The sequence below is a fragment of the Bombus bifarius genome, unplaced genomic scaffold (assembly GCF_011952205.1).
Source record: "Bombus bifarius isolate JDL3187 unplaced genomic scaffold, Bbif_JDL3187 scf7180000007986, whole genome shotgun sequence".
Taxonomy (NCBI): domain Eukaryota; kingdom Metazoa; phylum Arthropoda; class Insecta; order Hymenoptera; family Apidae; genus Bombus; species Bombus bifarius.
In genome coordinates, this window is record NW_022884368.1 from 1,601,488 (window position 1) to 1,624,913 (window position 23,426).

The 23,426-nt window shown below is 42.9% G+C and overlaps 1 protein-coding gene and 1 long non-coding RNA gene across 7 annotated transcripts in view; one reads left to right on the forward strand and one right to left on the reverse strand.

Moving 5' to 3' along the window:
- The window catches only part of LOC117204986 (solute carrier family 12 member 4), a 97,410-nt gene that overhangs the window by 50,056 nt on the left and 23,928 nt on the right, over nt 1–23,426 (reverse strand). The window contains exons 1-3 of one of the 6 annotated variants that reach the window (XM_033442955.1): nt 15,635–16,085; nt 12,744–12,828; nt 12,378–12,655 (exon numbers count right to left, since the gene is read on the reverse strand). The exons of 3 other annotated variants lie outside the window; for them this stretch is intronic. In XM_033442955.1, the coding sequence (XP_033298846.1) occupies nt 12,378–12,435 (58 nt within the window). In that variant the 5' untranslated portion in view covers nt 12,436–12,655; nt 12,744–12,828; nt 15,635–16,085. Of the gene's footprint in view, nt 1–12,377; nt 12,656–12,743; nt 12,895–15,634; nt 16,086–23,426 lie in introns of those variants that run through there. 2 more of the 6 variants (XM_033442956.1, XM_033442957.1) reach the window with 2 other exon arrangements.
- LOC117204992 lies at nt 19,183–20,135 on the forward strand. Its single transcript, XR_004487168.1, has 3 exons — nt 19,183–19,251; nt 19,332–19,421; nt 19,681–20,135. It is a non-coding gene; the product is annotated as an uncharacterized LOC117204992 (long non-coding RNA).

The following is a 23,426-nucleotide window of genomic DNA, read 5'->3' on the forward strand; positions in this document are numbered from 1 at the left end:
GAGGATTCTTTTTCAGCAACGAGACGTGAAACGAGAACGTTGCGTTTTCTTTCAGACGGACTTTTAATTTACGATTATCGAGAATCGAGGAAAGGAAAATTTTGCAAATTTTCCCAACAAAACGATCGAGCCTGGGGAATTTCGGTATTTTTTTAATTGACAAACATGCTTCCGATTCAAATCTCAGCTTGTAAATTATACTTACGAAACTCCGGCTGACAGAAGATCGCTTAGTTGCCAGCCCAATAGCATCACGCGATACATGAAAGTGAAATTATAGTGAATTATAGTGATAGTGAAATTATAATATCTGAGGATCCAACAGATCGAGGTACAAATTACTAAACGCGCACCGATCGCGAAAACGCAGTTTAAAAGTAGAGATTTAGAGGTTGACAGATTTAGAAGTAACGATCAAAGTGTTTTCCAAATTTTTCTAAGACCAACCACGGTTTACCATAGACAAAATTACGAGCACAAAGCGAACCCGAGAAGAAAGAAAAATGGAGATAAAAAGTAACAAGAGCAGGTGCGACCGACATCGGTACAAGATCTGTACGTAGCTCTATCGATCGACGGTCGTCAATTAGACGCGCAATGGAAAATTGGTTAAGAATAGCCTGACAATGGAGGAGAATAGCACGAGGACGAGGGAAACGTGGAAACGGGAAAGCAAATGCGCGGAGAAAGATGGAGGAAAAAGGAGGTGAACAAAGAGAAAGTCGACGCTCGAAGAGCTCGTCCGCGCGAAGAAAAGCTGCACGCTTATAAATAGCTCATTAACAGAAAAGCGAGCTATTACCGCACCGAGCCGGTATCACGATTACGCACACGTCGTTGTAAAAACGGTTCGTCGTGCTTTGAAGGATAGATGATTCACCGGAAGAGTACAATGGAGAAGAGCAACAATGGAAATTTTTAGAGAGCAATTTAAAAAATTCACCGCGTTCTTTTGCCGAGATCGACCGGATAAATCGGATACGCGAGGAGAAATTGAAGCAACAATTATCGGAAAATGTATTTCGATGGAAAGGACCGTATCTAGCTTCGACGAAAGCGAAATCCCACGTGAATCTTTTATCGTTCTTTTTAATAAACTTCTTTCTAAGTATTCTGTTGTTTGCTATTTCCGTGGTTCTTACTTTATCACCTTTTTATTACCCTCTTTCCTTTAACTTTTATCTTTATCCCTCTCCTTAATCCGTTTAACCTCTTTTTGCGTATTTATGTAAACATGACAGATCCATAGGTGGAATAAATAAATAAATCCTCCAATTTATCTTCATAAACAGCGTTTCTCCTCGTTAGAAATTCTTGTCACCGTTAGCATCTTCGATAGCCACTTCGCACGATATGCCCTTCGATCGAAGGCTTTTTACGACACTCTTGAAAATTCGCTCTCGATCGAGAGAAGGTTCTGCCAGTGTCGTGGATCGAGAGAAAATATTCCGAAGCGTTGAACGAACTTCCGGTTCAACGATCCCCGTTAATCGGTTATTATTGAAAAAAAATCCGGCTGACCCCGGGAAACTCTGTCCATGAATCTGTTTGGCGGAAAGTTAGAGAGACAAGGGGTGGAAAGTGTCGCTAAAGTGCACTCCAGCCAAGACTCGCGACTATAACGTAGCAAAACGAGGAAGAAATTGGATTCGAAAGGAGATGGTGGAGATTGCCTTCTAGATTTCTTTGCCTGTTCTCTTTTTTTCCTCCTCTTCTCACCCTCTTCTCGTATCTTCCCTTATTCGCCTCGCGGTTGATCGAAATTTCCGCTTGATTCGCAAGCATTTTCCTCGTACGCGCCATCCTCCACCGAAATTACTCTGATCTCGAGACCGAATTTTCGCCCAACAAGCGTACGTTTTACGAAATCACTTGAAATTTCGCTTGGCGGCAGATATTTTCCGAGTACCATTACACGTAGATCATTACAGATTCTACCAAGTTGCAAAGATTCGGCTATATCCTCTATAGTTTCGTATTGGACACTGGTTTCTAGAAAGAAGCGTTGTAATGGCGTGACATCAGGTTTCAAGCGGAAATAATTCGTCGTTACTTGGAACCACGAGATCGAGCAAACCAGTGGCGGACAACTTGCGTACGGGGGAAATTAATTAGCCCGAAAATTAGTTCTAGAGCCATTGGATACAATGAGCCAAGCGCAACGAGGCCGCCATAAATTACTGGAGCGCGTGCTAAAGAGAAGCGACTTCGGCTCCTATAAACTATGCAACGTCATCAAACGCGTGTAAACAGGATTTACTAAAATTCCAACGCGAATCTATGCTCTACAATTAACTACACAATTCAATGAACCACGTTATCTCGCGTAACGTCGTCATTCTACGCAGGCATTACGCTATCGTTGGAATATACCTGCAGAATACAAGGTGAATCGAGGTATCTGGAAAATATCCGACGAGCGAAAAATACTGGAATATTTCACGATTGCCGTATATTGGAACCTGATTGGTTCAATTTGTCAATTTGTTGGCCCGACGAGACCGAAATAACCAATCCCTTGCAACCTGGTGAATGCTGCCCCGGATATTGCCGTGATAATGGAACAGATCTTCGCCGAATTCTCATGGAAAACTTAGAACCTTGAACTACTTTTACCTCGAAGCAACTTATACGCGGTGAAACGTCTGCAAACTGTTCTCCAATCGTACGGCCCTGAATTGATTTCTAGTCGTTAATATAATTATTGAATTGATAACTATTCGTTAATATAATTATTCCGATAACGTTTCATCGTGACGCTATTAATCACTGAAGCGATATTACTAAGGTGACGAAGCGTTTACCGTTTATACTTTTTCATCGGATACGAATGATTTATCGAGAAAGTTTCCCAAGGGAAGAACGCGACGTGGGAATACCATTTACGGCAGGGAAAAATTGTTTTTCATGTTCAAAGAGTCGATTCATAAATTCGTACGAATGGTACACGGTTTATTGCGTATAGTTCTTGAAACTAAATGATAAATGAACAACGATCTCGCGATCGTTTCCATACTTCCACAGCCAATTTCCTCGGGGTAAAAGTAAAAAAACGGTACAACTATCGAAAAGGAATGATTACATTGGCATGGAAGGAGCAGATAAATCGATAGATTGCAAAGAAGGAAACACGAAGTACGAGATGATAAAATCGTACAGTCTATTTACGAATCGTCGATATCCTGCAAGGATGTTCGTTCGCAACCGTTTCCGGACAGATCGAGAGATCGAAGAGGCCGTTTTAAAGGGTATATCGAGCTAATTCGTGGCCTCGTGCTGGCACAAGGTCAGGAAAATCAATAGAACACAAACAACGGTGTAACGATGCCGCGGTCTGATAGCGGCCGTGGCATGGCGGCACGACATTCCATTTTGCGGCTTATCGCGTGAGTTCCGTAAGGTCAGTGACAAAACGAGCCGTGTACCTGTTACCACGATGCAAAGCTTTTTCCTTGAGATTCGCATAAATCGTCCACTTCCATCCCGTCGGTCGTCCACTTTTACGAGACGTACTTTGGAAAAATAACGCGTCGTTGCAAGAAAACGAATATCAAGTAGAGAATACCGGGATGTCAAGGGGAACGAAAGCTTTTCGTACAAGTAGAAGACGAGATGTCACGCGAACCGATTTTCATGGACCCAATTTATTTGCGCATCCTTTCGTTGCATCGCTTCACGTTACACGTCACATATTTCGTGACTATGTGTTATTTCTTCTTTCTTCGTGTTCTTTATTTTCTCTACGGTAAATAGTCGTTGTTCTGTCTCATTTATTTCATCGCGGAAGGAACAGCGGCGCGATAGAGCCTGTTTTACGAGACTCGTTCTTCTCTCGATCAGAACAATATTTTTCTCTCTTCGTGAAAGCAATCTCGATGCAACGATTCGTAAAAGAAATAGATACTTTAATGTCGATGAATCGTACGAGATATTCTTTACATCGTTTCATACCGGTTTACGTACGAACCACGTACACACTGATATTCGCGTAAAATTTGATCGATACAACCTACGTCATCCACGTATCAGTCGTAATCTGAACAGTATTAAACTTTTGCGTGTATTGTCCCGTGATGTAACCAATTTCAGTACATAGGTATTATCGGATAGAGAACAAGCGTATCAGAGTCAAATACAGCGGAAGCCAAGGTGTCGAATAAATAAATTCGGGTCGCGATATATTGGATTGGCAACTGAGTGATTGCGGATTTTTTCATTAGATGGTATTGACAAAATCCGCGATCACTTAGTTGCCGACCCAATATTTTATTTCGTTGACCAATTTCTCCGGAAATATTCGTGGATGCGCCGAACACCTCGATGAAATAATCCAAGCGAATAATACAAAGCGAACGTTAATTGTTACTCGAGAAACTGTTTCAATTTGCGAGATCTCTAAAACCTCTAGATCTTCCTAGTTTACTTGTAAGTCACTGTATGAAGTTCTTCGCGCGACTGTCGAAGATTAATTAGCTTTTCTCTGTCTTTGTATATTTACTTAATGCAGAAACGCGATAACCACGAACTTGTAAACGAGCGAAAAATGCGACCAGACGATTCCACGAACGAGCGAATGAATAATTCCTCGAGACAGTTTAATAAATTTTAGATCAGCTAAAGACCGGCAGACGAGTCTGTTAGAGCAATGACAGCGCAACTTGATCGATGACGTTCCTTATCGTTGGCTGTTTAAAGGTTAATGCGAGAGAAGTAATAGATCGGTCACGCGACGATTAGCTCGTGAAACAAACAGTACGAGAAACTGTCTCTTATGATTAATATACCTCTACATCTGGAGCTCAACTTTCCCAGTACTTGTTTGAAAAGTTGAATATTTCAGTCGCTCCAAGATAGTCCAATTTCATTTGCAAATGTGTCCGAACCAATTGTCCACGAACGGTCACGGTCATCTCGTTATATGCGACGATAGAAAGTTTCGTCGACGAACCGTTTCCTCGGGACGAGATCGTCCCCGCTCGCTTTCACGGAATTTAATTTCGTCGTTTTATCCCGATGACAACAGGCCGTTTCGATGACAGCGTAAAACGGCTGCGAAAGTGTTCTCGCTCGGCGGAATCGCGACAACTCTGCCGTGAAATTCCGACCATTTGCCAAATACTTGCAGCATTCCTGATCTCCTCGACAGACTGCTGCCAACGGATGTCAAGGAGCTCGTTTAAAGACAGATCGCCATAGAAATCGCTAGTTCCTTTGAAACTTTCAAAGCTGCTAGATAATTCTTCCTTTTCCCTTCTCGCGGAGAAAGTCTTTGCGGAACAATTTAGTACTATCGTCCTCCTTTGGCGCCACGTTCCGAGGAATTATTGGAAAAGGAGAATTTCTTCAGTCAGATCGCCATTTCAGTGTCAATAACTATTTCTTCATATCCTACCTCGAACGAATCTCCAAGAATCTCCAAGAAATCTCTAGTTTCGTTCATCGTCGAACGAAACTCGATTCGTTTTCATTGCCTCGTAATAGCCTAATACATCATAGAGGCCGTTTATTGGATCGCAAATGTCCACGCGCACGGCGTTAGGTTTCGACTGCTCCACGTTATATAATTGGTAGGATCGCATTCGCGGTTCACCGTCGATCGCAGCTGGCCACCGTAACTGTGATTAATTAATTCGAGCCTCGCTCGTCAATGTTTATTGCCTCGTTTCCCGCCATACTCTCTCGTGCTGGATTTCTACGAGACCGGTATCAAAGCGACCGCCGATCAAATTCAATTCTCCGTTTGATCTTTCCAACTCTGGGCTACCTGTGCCACGTTTCCGTGAACGCGTCTCGCAGGTAATTACAGGTCGCAAGCTGAATCTAATCAATTTGCCAACTGTTCAGGTTGTTATATAAAATGGCAGACGGGGTTTCAAGGGGACATTAACGCGAACGACAAAGGATCTTCGCCCGATTAAAGATGGAAAATACAGGGGACGAGTTGTACGGCTTGTAATAATTGCGCGGAGTCAGAAATTGGCTCTTTGTTGACATTATTAATGTTTCCAGCGTTTTGATAGCGATTTAACCCGCGCGACGTTCTGTGGTTTTAGCGAATGGAACGCCAGAACGTTGAAAATGGACTAATTGGTTTAAAAGACCGATTGGTTCATTCGCTCGCGTTACAGTGAACATCGAATTAGGGTATTATGGAAACTTGTTTGGAAAAATGTTACCAACTGAAACGGAGATAATTACAATAGAAGGTATTTGTAACGCCCATTAGTGGCGTTGTACAATGCTTTCTTCGATCGTAATTAAGCTATTAATAAACTGCGAGATATATAAATCGCGTTATATATTGTAATAGAATTTGACAAACGTGCAGAACGTAAATATTCTGACGGGCCGAATCGAATATCGATGCGTTTCAAGCTGCTTCGAGGGCCGATATAATCGCGACACGGGAATCATTCGCTCGCTACGTCAGCTGCAACTATCGATTGCAGTCGAATTTAATTAATTTGCCAGCCACTTATCGCGACATCGACGAAATACACGTGCGATGTCGATCGTTTATGACTGTTCATTAATCTAGCGCGCTACGTTGATCGCCGTGGAACACGTTTTATCCCTAAAAACTTGGCTGGTCAGCTTTTTAAAAACGACGTTCGCATTGTGACTTAAATTTCAAAATATTGCCTTCGTTATTACCTCAAATGGTAATCGATCGTAAGCAAATCGTAGTCTATTCTCGATTCCTGTGCTCTTTAAAATCTAAATTTGACGAAGTACTTTCCAACCTTTCACGTTTTCACAGAATTTTTCATATTGTTGAGATTGACTGATGGGAAAACGAGTGGATGAATTTGTAATAGAAAAATATATTTAAATAAATAAAGGTATATAAGTGTAAGTTTATGCCGATCCAGATCCTTACTCTCTTAGTGTTACAATACAATAGAATCGATAGAGAGCACGTTCATATATTTACGGCAAAAGGAAATTACTAAAAAAGTTAACCTTATGGCTGTAGCTAAAAGCTACAAGGAACATAAATAGAAATCTATTTATTAGTTTCTTTGTTCCTAGACCTTGTAACCCAAATTATAATTTATATTCAAGGGCACAATGATATGGACTTCTCCTTATTTAGAATATCTTTGTTTCACTAAATTTGATTTTCTGCGTAATAGCGGTCTCCAAGACACGGATATAATTACATAAATAAAAATATAGAGTTTTTCTTGAAGTAATTACTTCAACACAAATAAAATCTAATATAATATAAAACAACGAATTAATTAATTAATAAAAAATTGCATTACGAAGAAACGAAGAAACGAAGAAACGAAGAAACGAAGAAACGAAGAAAATTTACATCTTCCTATTTTAATTATTCCCATTCGCGAATCCCCGTGTAAACAACTTTCCATGCAATTGCCAGTCGTCGACGTTTACGTTTGGCGAAATGCAACCAACGACTCAACAGGACGTAGATTCGTGTTTGCACGAGGTGAAGCTGCATCGACGGCGCAGCGGAATGCGCAACGTTTCGTGGACTTGTTAGGCTAATGGAGGACTGAAAATTCAAAGGCAAATACCTGCGCGGGAATTTACGTCCAGCAAAGGCGATTAAGTAAATCGAGTTTCGAATTGAATGGTGGCGACGAATCGATTGTACCAAATTATTCCCGATTGTTCGTCCATGCTCGATATCATATTCCATGTAAATTGATTCCGGTAAATAATATCATCCTTCGTTCTCATAATTAGGCAATTAAAATATATTATCCTACTACTTTGTTTAAAATGGAATATCGACGATCAATGAATTCAAATTTGAAAGCACATTCTCAATAGAATCTTGAGATTCTTGCGAGTGAAATAAGGAAAAATGAGAATAAGAAGAAGAGAGGCAGAGAGAGAGAGAGAGAGGGACAAGAAGAAAAGGCAAACAGAATGAAGGTAGAAATGAAGGCGGAGAAAGGGGAAAGTTTCAGTCGTTAACGAACGACCCACTCAGAATCGGGTATATTTCAGCGAACCGCTTCGAAAAGGCTGCCGGTGACACTTGAAATCTCGGCCTCATTATATCGCGGTTTCACAAACGTCACTTCACCAACGTGCCTCGTTGGCTCAGTCTAAAAACTAGGTTGTCGTAAGCCACAGACCAGTCACGGGGGTGCAAAACAGCGAAATGACGAATATCCGCGCGAGCAAGAGCTTGCGTATTTTTATTTGTTCGCGAACGATATTCTATTCGTACATTTAAGCTATTAAAATCAATTCTACATACTGGAAAAAAAATAAGGCTGTATCGTTAACTGTATCGTTAATATATTTTTATAGATACAGCGTAGAATGGACGTCGAATTTAATATCGGACGAGAATGTTTCAATTTTTAAATCTTCCAGAGGACCTAATAACATTTAAGAATAGTACCAGTCGAAGCATTCGACGCAACAAGCTACAAAGTCGGAGCTTGCGTTTGATATTAAAAGCTTCCCTTGGCATACACCATCGACGTCACTTTACGCGTGGCTTTGTTCCGGTTGCGGAAAAAGTGGGTTACGAACATAACAGAAAAATTGTCCGCAGGGATACAGGCAGGGGTTGAAAATATGAGAAACACGGAACGAAAGAGGGACAACGGATCGTAGTTCCCTCGTGTCATATTGTCGTTGTTCCCTCGTCGGTCGTTTACAGGACATTCCTACATTTTGCCGTTTAAACGAGTCGAATTAAGAGTCCAGCGACCAGAAATCCTGCAGCGTCGATCTTTACGGTCTCTGTCTTTACAGAGGTTTAACGTTCCAGCGTGAAATTTGATGTTCACATCTCGCGAATCTCCACTCGATCTACTGCGTAGTCAGTGGGAAAAAGCAGGGCGCAAACGAACCGAAGATCGAAAACTGCAGTGCCGGACTCGAATGTTTTCGCCATCGAGTGGTACGTATTTCATATTTTTCCTTTCACAGACAGAGTAATACTTTTATTATATTAGAATTATCTTCAAAACCTGTATACTCCCATTGGCCTTGATTTTAACATATTCTCTATTGTACCATAAACTTTCGAAGTAAACGCAAAGGGAACGACTGGAAGGTGGAATCGAGACAAAAATAGAAGGAAATCGTTGTGCGGGAAATCAGGAACTGACGGGTGTATTGCCAGCCGCGGCACGTTACGCGGCGAGTGTCAGAGATTAACTGTCCCGCAACCGTAACATCTATTGTTCCGGCGTGCATTCGAAACGAGAAGTCGAACAACACGGAACAGCGGCGTATGCGACATCGGGAAACGAGGGGGTTTGGGATTACCAATAAGGTACGACCGGTTTCGTTCGAGAAACGCGCAACACGTGGCACCGAGCATCGTCGAAACGAAATCCGACGACAATCGCGGCTCGTTTAAGCATTAATGCCACCCTCGACATCCACGGCTCAAAGAAATCACGATGTCTTTGTCCCTGATCATCGTTTAAACTGAAACGCTGGAATAAAGTGGTGTTTTGGCGAGCAATTTGCCCTTCGACTATCGGCTGTTTGATGAAGATGTTCCAATATTGGAATATTTCGAAACAGGGGAATGAGATCGGAGAGCGTCGACGTTAAGGAAGTTTCAGATTTAAGAGACAGTTGCGCGGTCGAACGTGAAGTGAAATTTTTAATGAGGATAATTTCCTCGAGAAAAGAGGGGAATTAATAAGAAGTTCGTGTCGATGGAAGGACTACGATAAAGGAATTAACACTGTAGCAAATAAGCTATCGACTTTACCTGCCAGTCCATGTACACCGGGAGTAATTTAGAAAAATCTTCTCTATTTTCTTCTCTCAAGTTTCCTTTTTTATTTTTACCTCTCTTCCTAGATAACTTTAGTTTCTTGTTCCATGGTTTCTACTTTTATCTGCTATTGTCCTTGTCTCGGACACCCTATCGAAGATCAGCGATTTTGCAAGAGCCCATGGGCGCGTAATTCAAATTTTCCTGGCCATTTCCTCCGTCGTGACGAAAAGCAGCACGATCACTCCATTACTTCCGCCAAGTTCCGTATCTCATCGATTCGTCCTTCGAATGAAACTTCGCTATAGCTCGTAAAAGGTGTTCGTCTATCGGTCATTAATGTGGTTGGCGAAGCTTTAAAGATTAACGATCGACCGATTTAACTTAGCTCGGGTTACTTACGGCCGGGAAAACGTATCTCTCTTCTACTGGATGGTTTAAAATACGCCGTTTTCTACGCTCTCTAGATATCAGCTGGCGTGTAAATCACCAGGACACTCGAGAAACCGCTTCCAACGAAACGATATCGTTTAAAGGAAAACGAAATTCGAGCGCTCCGCGTACAATACGTTTAATCTCGATTGCTTTCTAGTGACGTGTAATTTCAAATATTTCATTTCTTTTGATCTAATTCTCTCCTTCTTCTCGATGTTCGGATATTGGAATCTGTGGGTGAAAGTCCTAAAGCTTGAAAGAGTCGTCGTTGCTACCTTTATTTCTTAAAACCGATAGCATACCAGATAGAAGCATATCTTTCGGAAAAGATATAACCCACTTCCTCAAACTTTAAGCTACCATTTCCGAGAACTCCAAGAGTCATAAATGTCAGGAAGAAACCTCGTTAACTAACCCAGAACCTACCATATTTACCAAACTGCTTAAACATTCGCGAGCTTTATCATTTTCCCAAGTTTTCCACGGACCGCGTAATTTTAAATCTCGTAGCCTAAATCCTGGGCAAACCTGGAATCCGCGAATCGAACGTCAGGATATACGACGATTTGGCGTATCGATTATCTCGTGTCAAACCTTCTTACACCGACTTTCTGTCACTGGTCGAGACAAAAACATCGTTTTACCACGTCTATTCTCTCTCTCTGTTGGAAGTTTCTAGGAAAACGCGACGCGTTTTCGCTTCAAGACGAGTTTCACGAGCTACCGTTATTATCATGGACACGTTGGGCGCAAGTAATCCAAAGAGGATTTCTGTAAAAGCAGCTCGCCATTGTTCCTGGCCGTACAATGGCAGAAACAATGCGCGAGATTATCGAGAAGAGGATAATCCCGAATTTCATTAGCGCCCAGTGGAAATCCTCGTTAAATTTACGTTGTTTTTATCCGATGACGAACGCGAACGCTCGAGTGTACAAGTTGACAGAAACAAAAGGGGAAAATAGGTTCGTAAACGTTTCTATTCGACGGAACTAAGGGATGTTTCGAGCAATTTCACTGTATACGAATTTTTATACGAAAACACCCACACAACCGTAACAGAGGATAAATCGTCGAAAGCCAATCCGTTAAGCTTATCGGTAGGGGATTGGTCGGTTGGCTTGTAGCGTTTTCATACAGGCGAACTGGCAGCTTTGCCAGAGGAACGTCCAACGCGAGAAATCGTAAAGGAGCTGCTTTCACGATGGAAATTTACGAGTAACAGAACGACGTTAACTTCGCCGCGGGACGTATCGGCGAGAGATGTTGCGCGTGCCAGTAGAATAAGCGATTAATTAGCGGACCAGGAATTCTTACGTAGAGTAAGAAAATCGTGGTCAGACTGAAAATTTCTTTCGACCAGGGTAGACGAAATATAAAATTCACGTCGCGATTGTAAGCTAAAAACGAAAAAACAGCGCCTCTGTTCGTACACGTCTGTAGCGTGAGACACAAATAGTCTGAGCTACAAATGTTCGATGGAAAACGAAGACGAATTTTGAAAAGGATGTAGGAAAATGTAGAATGAACGAGACTCTCGATATAAAAATGGAGCAGTATGATTTTCTTCGTTACTCGTGAATAGGCGAGAGTTTTTTGGCGCCGCGTTGGCACGAGTGGCTCGCGTCGACGCGCTCACGACAGAAAATTCCGCGGAAAACGCTGATTCTCATGCCAGCTACACGTTGCAACTTCTCGTTTTCAAAGCAACGCTTTAGATAGAAAACCACGATATTCCGAGCAAACGCGAACTTTCGCGAAATAAACGTCACGAATTGGCAGCCACGCGGAGAGAGAACTTCTAAAATTCGTGTATCGTTTCTGTTATCGGTTAAAATAACCATACCGTCTGCGTTCGCACGGTCATCCTAACTATCGAAAAAGAGCAAGAGTGCTCGGAACGATCTTTAAATTAAAAATTCCAACAATTTGATAATCCAACAAAAATCCATCGAAATAAAACATCTAAATTTCTCTGCGCTGTTATTTTATTATACACCCAAACCAAAAATGAAACGAAAGATCGTAACAAAAGACAGGCAGAAACTTCGGTGACGCGGATCTAGGCCGATCTATCGGTCGATAACGATCGGCCTAATATCATTTCCTCTGTTGGAAGAGCGGAACATCCGCCAGGGGACAATGGGACGTCTGTCCGTAGCCCCGATCGCACAATCGAGCCGGCGACAATGAGAAAAAGACTAAACGCGGTACTTGCCTTCGACGAGCTGCTCCTTCTTCACCAAGATCAGAGGAATAGCTCCGGAGTTGCTCATAGTCCCCTACTCCGATTCGCTTATCGAGTCCTCTTCCGTTCACCGGTTCTTCGCTTTTCACCCGCGCGACACCAACCTCGATAACATCCAACCCCGCACTTGTGCCGATTTATCGTCACGACAGTTGCTATTCCCGCGCTCGATGCTGTAACACCGTGTCCACGCGACAACTCGCCGATCCTCTCTGCTCCTTCTTTCACGATGGCTTCTCCACGATCGACTGATACAAACGTCGAACCGAGAATTAATTACGAAATTGTTTGGTCATCGCGACGATAACAGGCTCGATACATGATTAGATAAATTACCTGTTTGTCACTTTGTCCGTAGAGATCAATGGCTTTTCTTTGTTGACTGATCACACGATCGTTGATGGAGGCTCGACGGTATTATCTGAAAAAGTTTCGCTGGCCCATCGTGTGTTTCCTACGCGGTTCTATGTATTCTGTTCGAAACTCTCTTCGGATAAAATCGAGGGCACGAAGCGTAAATGCAAAGAAAACTTTGTTTGTTGTTCGTGTGTTTCACGATGGTCGTTCGATCGAGCTTTGCTTCTTCGGGATACGGTGGCGCAACAACGACTCCAACAAAAACGTCATGGGTTTCGCAGAGGCGCACGATCCTCGTACGAATCTTTCCGATGCACACACGAGTGCAACGCGAACAACACGAATCAGCGCGGCACACACCAACTACGATTCTTTCTTCTAATCGTCGATCGTTGATAATCGTATTCGCGAAAGAAATCCAGCGAAACGATAGAACAGAGGGTAGCATAGAAGAGCAGGGGTTCAAACAATGAAAACTTCTGCTTTTATATTCCCTGGGAATTGTTCGATCGACCTGTTCCAAGGGTGAAACACGGAAGGGGCGTTCCCAAGCAAGTTGAATGGATTTCCGGCCGTTTTCGAGAACGCTTGGGGACGCTCATCGATCTTCATTTAGACCGACTTTGAGGAAAAATTGAACAGTGGCCACGGTATAACGAAGCAACCGGGTCAATCGGGTCAACCGGCCGCTTCCGGTATCATGGATATTTTCGATTCTCATATTACCACCGTTTCGACCAACTTTTAATTTATGCGCACCGGGTTTCGATGAAAACTTTCCACTTAGGGTAAACTGACGTCCAGTTCGCATGGACGGAATTGAAACAGACTTTCGGAAGTTCGACCGAAACGTAGATTCGTTCGATTTTATTTCAACGAATCCGGGAATTTTTTTGGATAAACGGAACCGAGTTTGAGTTAGCATCGGTACAAGCGGAGAATTAATAACGAAAATGGGATGATACACGGAACACGTGTTCCCGATGAAAAATTAATCCCCGGTACGAGGTACAAGGAAACTGTGTCATTCGGTTGATTCGATGACACCCGGGTGTGATCGATTACGCGATATAATTTTGGTCCCTGTGGATATAGTTGAAGCAAAGCAGAAAGGTAGGGCGGAAAATAAAATTGCAACGCATCGAATACAACGTACGGAGGAAGAGAAATTCAAATATTTTTATGTTCGCCGTTACGTGAAAAGAGACAAATATTATCGAAATTATTCGATAATATTTTGGCGGAAAAATCAATCTGTAGAACGGGTGACATTGATACGATACGGCGGAAAGGGTCAACTTTAGCTGGTTATTTCATCAACGCGTCACTGATCGATCACGCGTTACGTTGATCCCACCCTGTTTGTGTCATATTGTATCGACATGTAAAACTTGAATGTGCATACACCACAGCCAGCGTTTATAACGTGCGACTTCTGTACGGTAATCTATTTGCTCCGAAACGAACGAACTCGCTGAATTGCTTTTCCTTTTTCACTGCTCGAGCTCGGATAAATTTCATTCTGTGTATCGTTGCAATTTCGCCTTCCAATCGGGGGCTCGAGAAATATTACAAACTATCGAGGAAGAAAAGTTGACGAAAAAACTATCTACGATCCACGCCATATCGAAGAAGAGCTTAAGGAACTTAGAACTGTGATACAATAACTTTTAACAATATAAACGAACGGAGCGATATTGTTTCTGCTGCAACCATCTGCAGTATCAATTTCATACACGTTACACGATTTTATCGGGCAAAACGATATTTCGCCTGTGAGGCTTTACACATACAATACCTATATCGAGCGCAGATACTTTCCCAAACAACGTAGACAGCCTGTCGCGTGCTGCTCGCCGTTTCCCTCAATGGACTAAATCTACCAGAGAAGAAGGGAACTCGGTATTTTTCTTTTCATACGAATTATAATTTCTTCGCGACCAACACATAATAACGATTTATTTGTTATTGTAAAAAAGAAAGTACACTCTAATACAATAATAGTGAAATTTAACGAACACTTGTTGAACGTAATTCGATGAAAATATCGGCCATACTATCTGGAATCGTGCCTGCGCCTATTCGGCCTGGAAAAGCCAGATTCGATTAATTTTAACGACAACGATATGCGTTGTTCGCGAGGATCTCGTGCGTTGTATTCGTGCCTGCTTTATTAACGAGAACCGCGAACAAAGTGGAGCAATTAAACCAGCGAACCTCAAACGAGCAAAATGTTTTTAGAATATTACAAGGGAACAAAGGGCGCCGTAACGAGCAACAAGTAATCGCATCGCATCTGCCTAACCAATTACACGTCGCTCGGATTAGATCGCGCTGACGTAAAATTCGGTTGAAAATTGTGAGAAGCGAACAAACAAACAGGAGCGCGTTATAGGAAGGAGATAAATCATCGATCGATCCAAGGAAAAGGATCTGACGTTCCGAGCAAGATTATATCTACGTATTTCTTCCACCCGACACGTATTTATATGCACGTCGAAAAGATGAAGTAAATCCTGAACGAGGAAGTTCGTGAAATTTTCATCGTCTCGTCTCGTCTTCAACGCTCCTCGAACTCATCGATCCGTAACGTATAACATCTCCAACTTGCCATAAAAAAAGACAAGGAGAGATGTTTCCTCGGGAAGCAACGAGGAGAGAAAAGGAATCACCTGAGATCATCCCGAAGAAGCCAGCTTCCCCTTGACGCGCAACACCACTGCCCGCCTCTCTCAAGCCAACTGGCAGAAAACGAGTAAAAAGAAAAGAGATTCGAAAGACCGGACGCGCACACGAGGTTGCTGCTCTCGATCCCCGATGGATCACGTGGCTGGATCGGCGGTTCAGGATCCCGGCCAGTGTCAGCTCACCCCCGGTTCAAGCTGGATCGATGAAGGCTGCTCCTCGCATCGCACGCTGCCTGGGTCTCCTCTCTCCCGTATATCGACAGTTTCACCCTTCGAGACGCCGTGAATCGAGTTCCACGATTTCGTTCGCCGATCTTCCCACTGTTCGATCCGAATCCAGAAGACGGATACTGCTCGTGCGGACGAACCAAACCCTCGGGTTAGTCGCACTACCGCGGTTCGCGATCGAATTCCAACTGGACGCGGGCGAAGGATCGCCTTTGAACGTTAGACCCGAGTGACAGTGGTGGAAGTCGAAACGACAACCTCCAACCGACTGACCGAACCACGAGCAACCAAACGACCGAAGGGCGATAGACAGACGGGAGGAGTGGAGCGATATCGTAGAACGCCACCGATCGTCAGGATGGAGACGCACAAGTGGTTTTTCGCGTTTTGTCCCGGGGGTTGGTTGCTCTCTCTGCCCCACTCACCTGGTATCCGCGTAGGGTGCGCACCTACTACTACCCACTGGGTAGCTACCTCTGCCACCCACCCGACCTAACCCGTCACCCACTCTGGCCACCCCACTGCTTCACTCGCTAACGCCACGTTAGGAACTCCCTCTCTCCCTCTATCCTTTTCTCTCTCGTTCCCTCCCTATGGCTTTACCGTGCGCCACTCGCTCCGTCTCTCTTCGGGTTTCGCGGTCTCTACCCTTCCTTCCTTCGACATTCGAACTGGTTTCCACCGTCTCTATCGACCCCGTTAAACGAACGTTTGGCTATCTTCGTCCGAGCTTCGCGCGCTCCCGGTTTATACTCCCGTCGACAGTTTACACCGGCGCGGCGCCGCTTTCCTTCCAACGCGCCGCTTTTCTTCTACGATTTTCTCCACCACCACGGACCTCGTTACCTTTCTATGCTTCTGCTTCTTCACCAACCACGCTGTAGTTTCTCATTTTGTCACGGCGAACTTGCTTCATGCTGCTTATCGTTGTTACCACCGGTGTGCTTATTACTTCTACGTCCTCTCGGTTCGAGTCTGTTCTCTACGTGTCTTCGATGCTTTACTTTAGATAGCTTTGTTTACGTTCCGCCTATTTTCAGCAGACTTTCTTTTCGCGGCTATTTCTTCTTTTCGCTTTCTTTGTCAAACGAGTTTGTTACGTTTCGTCCGTTTCCACTTTTCGTCAATAATAAAATTTCATCTAATTCGTCGTTTGCTGGTACCTGTACGTAAACCGGATATCGCGTGACTTTTCTCCTCGTCGTGCACGTCTTTCACTTCGGGACGACGTCGATACGTTTCGACGCCGCACTTTCGAAATTTCCAATCGTTCTAATTGGTGGAGAGCGAAGAGTACGATTTCTATCAATAATTCCGAGAACGTGCGGTCTATCCACGGCTATAGTTACGTCCTACTTTTTATTTAAATGGCAACTGCGCGGCCTGATAGGGATGAACGTCGATGAAAGTTTGATGAGAGACCCGTCATAGGGCGGTTGCGAAACGATTAAAGTTTCACCGGATTCCGCTCACTGATTCTCCGCTTTCGTGATTCATGGGTACGCGTCCGACCGAAGATGCGCCCTACGGACGCGAATCGTTCGTTTTAGACGCTTGTTAATATCGATTCGGGAAAATTGGCCTCGACGAAGGTAAACGACGATAAATGGCTGAAATATGGATTTTGGGATATCGTTCAAGGTATTTTCTAAATCACCGGTCTTCGTTACAGTCGTTTGGTAATTCCAACACGAGCAGATGCATTGGCATTAAGCATTTCGCGAATCATTCGTTGTACACGACCGTGACGCAAAATAGCAAACGATTATTGACAGAATCTCATCCGATTCGCGTTGTCGAATCGAGCTGAAAAACGATCACTGCGACCGAAAACGTGGAACGCGTGAAAGAAACGTTCATCATCGTCACTGTGAAGAAATATCCGCTAAATTAGAAAACTGCTCGTTCGAAGAACCGTCGAGTTCCACGTGTACAAACATTTCGCGACTGGTTGGAGCATTTCGAACAAACGACAGGCTCATGCACGATTTCAAGCATTCGCAACGTTCGAACAACGCGAATGTGCCCGCTATACCCAGAGAATACAACGACTACTTCGAATAGTAAACACATTACCCGCGCCCTTTCTGGTCCGCGTGATTTCCAGTACATCTCGCTCTTTGTACGCTCTTTGCGCTTTAGCAACGTACGAATTTTGTCTCTAGCTTGTTTCTCTCACGCGATGGTACCAAGCCACCACGAGTTACGCCGAGAACGATCACTGGGTCTCTACGAGATTTTAAAATGAAAAATCCAACGAAAAGTGCAAAGAACCACCGTTATTTTTCACGAAAATGTGCTCTGTGTTTGCTATTTAAAACGATTCGTTGTATTCTTCCGTGTTGTAATTTAATTTTATTAGTTGCGAGACTAAAGGAACGATACTGATTTTCACTACTTTAATTTTCAACTCGCTGACACCTCGATCCATTTTCCCAACGTTTGCTTCGTGCGATTAAACGATACGGATTTTTCTCCTCTTCGAGGATCTGATCCTCGAAACGTCCAACGTGAATGGAACATGGCCAATAGGGGAAAATCTCATGCATTTTGAGCTAAAAAAAAGTCAAATTCCCCGTTCCCTTCGTGAAACGCGGGCCGAAACGCGGCCGCGATTTATTGCCTTGGCACGAGGCGATCGTAATATCGGGTCGAGCGATATCGGATCAAGCCTCGACTGAGTAATTAACGTAAATCGAAAAAAAAGACGATACCTTCGAGTCGGAATCGGCAAAGTCTAATTGGTCACTTTCATCGACAAATTATCGCGGATAAAGAATATATCGACGAAGAATCGATCATTGGTACAACAAACCGGAGCGGAGGGCGAGAAGGCTTTCGATTTAAATTCGATTTCACATTTATACATTCGCGTGTAGTTTAAACGGGAAACTTGTGTAGAAACTCGTTTCATTTCTCGTTCTCGTTTATAACATTCCCATCCCTCCACGCATCCATTGGCTGGATCTTCAAATTTCCAGCCAAAACTTTCAACAAGTTCTGATATTTGCATTTCTTGAGTGAACGAATCGCAGAGTCGGTAGCTTCTCGATCTTCCACAGCTATTTTCCTGAGAAATCAATTTTTCTGAAAAAAAAGATCTCCATTCGAAAGGAAAGATGCTGGCCACGGAAGTCGAGGCAAAGAAACGGGACGAAGAATGTTGTTTGTTCGGAGAAGATTCGTGAATCAAAGCGATCGGTGTGCAGTAGTCATTGGAAATACGTCGTAATGGCACAGCAGTTCTCTCGGCAAACAAGATTCAGCTCGATCGTATACGTGGCGTGCAAACGGACGACGCTTTGATTTCTCTTGCTCGTAATTGAACGATCGAACAACGTGTATGGCTTTCATCGTTGATCGCAACGAAGGATTGTCCTTAGGACGTGTTCTCGTCCGCGACACGTGCTTCTGTCCAAGTCCAATGGATGAAGCGAATCGCACGCGTTTCGAATGAAATCCTCTGTTTTAGACTTAAACCGACGTTTATCGTAGGCTCGATAAATCGGTTTCGTTGAATCTTGCGGCAAGACTGGATCGGAGATTGCTTAAACTCGTTTAGAGTTTAACAGGTAGTACTAAAGAGTTCTTGGATCGGCTGCGGTAATAAGGATAAACGTACGGTCCTTTTTATGATCCTCTTTATGTGTAGATAGCCGCTCATTGGAGAGAACGAATGGTACGAGAGACTCGTGCTAGCAAAGCTTGGACAAGAAAAGTTGGAGAACTTAGCGGAATATAGGTTAGTATAGGTCGTTGAAAATTTCAGAGTCTAAGATGTATTTTCGATTAACTCCTTGACTTCGTTTAACGCGAAGCAGAAAGTTTATATAGCGGTAAAGTTTGCAGAATGAGTGGCTGTGTCTCGGTTAGTAGAAGTAACTACGTATTATCTGATCGAATAAATATCTAGGTTTGGTTCCAACCATCTTTCTACAAGTTTGTCCTGCAAGCTCCAATGATTTTCTCAACGAATAACCATTTTTCTTTCCTTTCTATAGCTATACGGTTCAATTTGCTACGTATTGGGCGCCATAGGCCGTTCACGATGTTTGGAATCGACATCGCGGTACAACGAAGGCTCAACGAGGGTCGATCGTGTAATCGAGAACAGATAGGGCGGCACTGGTTTCAACGCGAACTCCAGATGATCGATCAGGTCGAACGGGTTACATGGCGAATTTTATGCTTTTAGCTTAACCACACACAATACCTCGGCCACTCGCGGAAATTTAACATTCGACTGTATCGAGTTTGAAAAATGCACTCACGATTTATCATCGGCGATAATTCAACGACGTTGCAGCGACAAACGGCTGGTTTGCCTCTTTTCTCTCTTTTATTGTTACGAGCGTTTCGATATCCGGACAAAAAGCGAGACAAGCTAGAGAAAAGGCGAGAGCAGACGGTCGAAAGCCGATCGACTCGTCGTTAAACGAAACTATTTATTTTTATTTCCCCGCGGCCAGACGGCGAATCCCTTTATCGTAGAATCCTCTTACGGACTCCAATTCTGAAATACAGCTTCGAAACCGGACCACTACATGCTCCATTTCGCTCTTTTATTCTCAAAAGCTTCTCGTTTACCTTATCTTCCGATTTCAAGTCCAGTCTGTCTTGTATTTCCTCCGATTGTTCCCTGTGTATTTTCGACCAATCGCGGGGAGACGAAATCACGAAAAAACACGTCAACGGGAGTCGTAAATTCCCGTTGCGATTATAAAAATCGACACCACGAGTTGATCGATCCCCTGATTTCCGTTAAGATAATGGAGGTGTTTGAGAGGGTAACGATTAGCGATTAACAGGGTTATAAAATTTATATTTTTAACACTTAAGTTACACCGTTGCTTATGATATACAGGGTGGTTGGTAACTGGTGGTACAAGCGGAAAGGGGGTGATTCTACGCGAAAAAAGAAGTCGAAAATATAGAATACAAATTTTTTTTTTATTTTTTGTTTTTAATTTTTCCATCGAAACAACGATCTACAGTGAAGTCCGTTATAACGTACGTATTTTCTCGGAAACAAAATCTCAAACGAAAAATTGTTATTCTATATTTTCAACTTCTTTTTTCGCGTAGAATCGCCCCCTTTCCGCTTGTACCACCAGTTACCAACCACCCTGTATATCGTCGACAATGATTTAGCGTATAGAGATGCGATACACTGGCACAATATTCGTTGGTGATCGAGCAAGGCTCTTAGAGTTTTGTTATAGTTGACGTAGCAATAAGGGAAAAGACAGAAAATGAACTAACCCGGTACTGACATGTTGATTATTCTAATGTTGTAGAATAAGTAAAATACAGTGACGATACTGAATCAGAAGAAAGCTAACGATGGATGTGTCTAGCGCACGGGATCATCGGATTTGTTCATGACATTTTTGGTCAGGAAAGTGAGGGCAGTATACATTGCTTCTGATTCGATAAACGAGGGTTGGTGGACTCGGAAGGGTCCTAGCCACCCTCGATAGAAAGTTGCTAGTGGGAAGCATCGTAAGTGAGAAAACCTAACTTTCCCGTGTCAAGCTGTAGTAGACAATAATCTACAGAAAATGCTTTAGAAACAAAGATATTTGTTCGGTCTGTAGAACCTTAGCTAGCAAATTCCTGAGATTTACGATGGATCCTTAAGACTATTGAGTGTACGCAGTAAGGATGAGCGGACATCTGGTTCCCGTCTGTTCCCGTAATACCCTGTGTATCGAGAATTTCGCGAATCGTTCGACCAGCTATTCCAATGCAGATTACGAGCAATGTTTGCGTCGAAATATTTGTAGCGGCACATGAGTTAGAGGACAATTCAAATCATGTTGTTGTTTTGCCTCGGAATATCAAGATCGTTAGGACACACGCAATGTAAGAATAAATAAACTCCGAGCAAAACAACGTCGCTGCTACGTGCAACCGTCGAACAAAGACGAATTTGAATTTTCCGACTCTTCCTCGACCAGTATAAATAAGCGGACGCGATCGCAAGGAAATGAGTTACAGTCAGTTGTCGATCAGTTATCAACCAGTTATCAACCAGTTATCAACGAATTATCAGCGATCTAATTAACGAGTCATTAGCGATCCTATTTTACGACTTATACACTGTCTCAGCGAATCGGTTAGTACGAGCATCTTTGCGAACATTATCTGTATACTAATTTATCATTTTAAATATATTCGACGGTTTCAACAACGAGCAATCTCGTTCATTAAACCTCACCGACCAACCATCCTCTACACATAAACCTCTACATATTTGTCGGACAAATTCGCGGTCCTTAAAAGTAATTCGACTGAACCTTAGAAAACGTTAACAAATGTTACACAAACATAGCAGACGTTTCGTGCGATCGCCAGCTTTTCAGTTTGAGCAGCGAGGAGCAACGATTGTCCGGTTTCACGAGTCGAAATTCCATTGTTTCTTCCGTGTAAAGCACTCGAATCTCGCGAATGAATAAAATTGTAATATCTCCGGGAACGTGTAGTCACCGACAACTTCGATCTCGAGCGACTTTTAAAGTCTACCCTAACGCAAAAAGTTTCCACGAGTTGGCGCAAAAACTACGACAGACAAGTTTGATAAGCCATTATCACGAAGAAATCCTCTTTACGGAAGGATCAGTGGACAGAAGAATGTTGTCAAACTCGAGCTGCTCCGGTTTTCACTTTAATCTCGATATTCGTGAAATATTGTGAAATATAAGGTAGCAAAAAAGTCTGTAAGATGACGTTCAAGTTTCGTTTACTCGAGTAGCTGTCAGCTTCGTATTCAACGAGACCAGCGTAGGTGTTCAAGACGAACAACTCTAAACAAGAATGATAAATTATCCGCGCGAAACATCGGTTCTGACAGCTTGTATCTTTGATAATGAAATATTAGGATCATGCTTGGAAATTACTTCTTGAGAACAGGCAAAACGATACCAAGTCTTCTCGAAATTCTGAATTACCGTCAGATGAATAACAAGCAACTGTTTTTTTCCGAAATTCCCTTCTCGAGTCCGAGAATAATGAAAAATGGCAAGCAGCAAGATTTATCTCCTGCAATGCTACATCCACGGTAACCACGGAAGACGAGCATTAAAGATGACAAACGATCTTGCCTCGCCGGTTAATCTCCGTTGCTGCGAAGTAACGCGTTCTCGATAGAATGATCGATGCAATAGCAAAATGCGATAGCAAGGTGTAATAGCAAGAAGATTCGATAGAGCTAAAAGGCAACGAGACGCGTTAAATCACGTACAAACCTGTATAATGGCAACTAAGTTTATGCTAACCACTCAACGATCGAAGCGAGATAGTCGTGGGAAACCCCAAAGGACATGGTAATTCTAAGACGAGTCGACCATCCCAGGTACCGTTGATCGTAGATCAAAACCATCAGCAACTTTAGACCTCAACCCAAGTAATTGACACTTGGAGATTGACACTTCTCGCGCAGGTGGTAACACGGATCTTAACAATAAGATAAATGAATAGTTGTTACCCCAAAAATATGACAATATTGTATATGGAATGCGTGGACGAATGTATAATAGAAATATATTTAAGTAAGTTTAACACTAGAACTACCACACCAATTAAATTGACTGGTTTTACAATTTTATTATAAAATTCCTACTTCATGTAAAAATATTCTGTTATTACGTATTTTTTAAAGACCAGTGATTTTCACTGGTTTTGGTAGAAATAGCTTTGTGTTAACTATCGGTAGTTCTAGTGTTAAGTATAAGTACAATGTGTATGC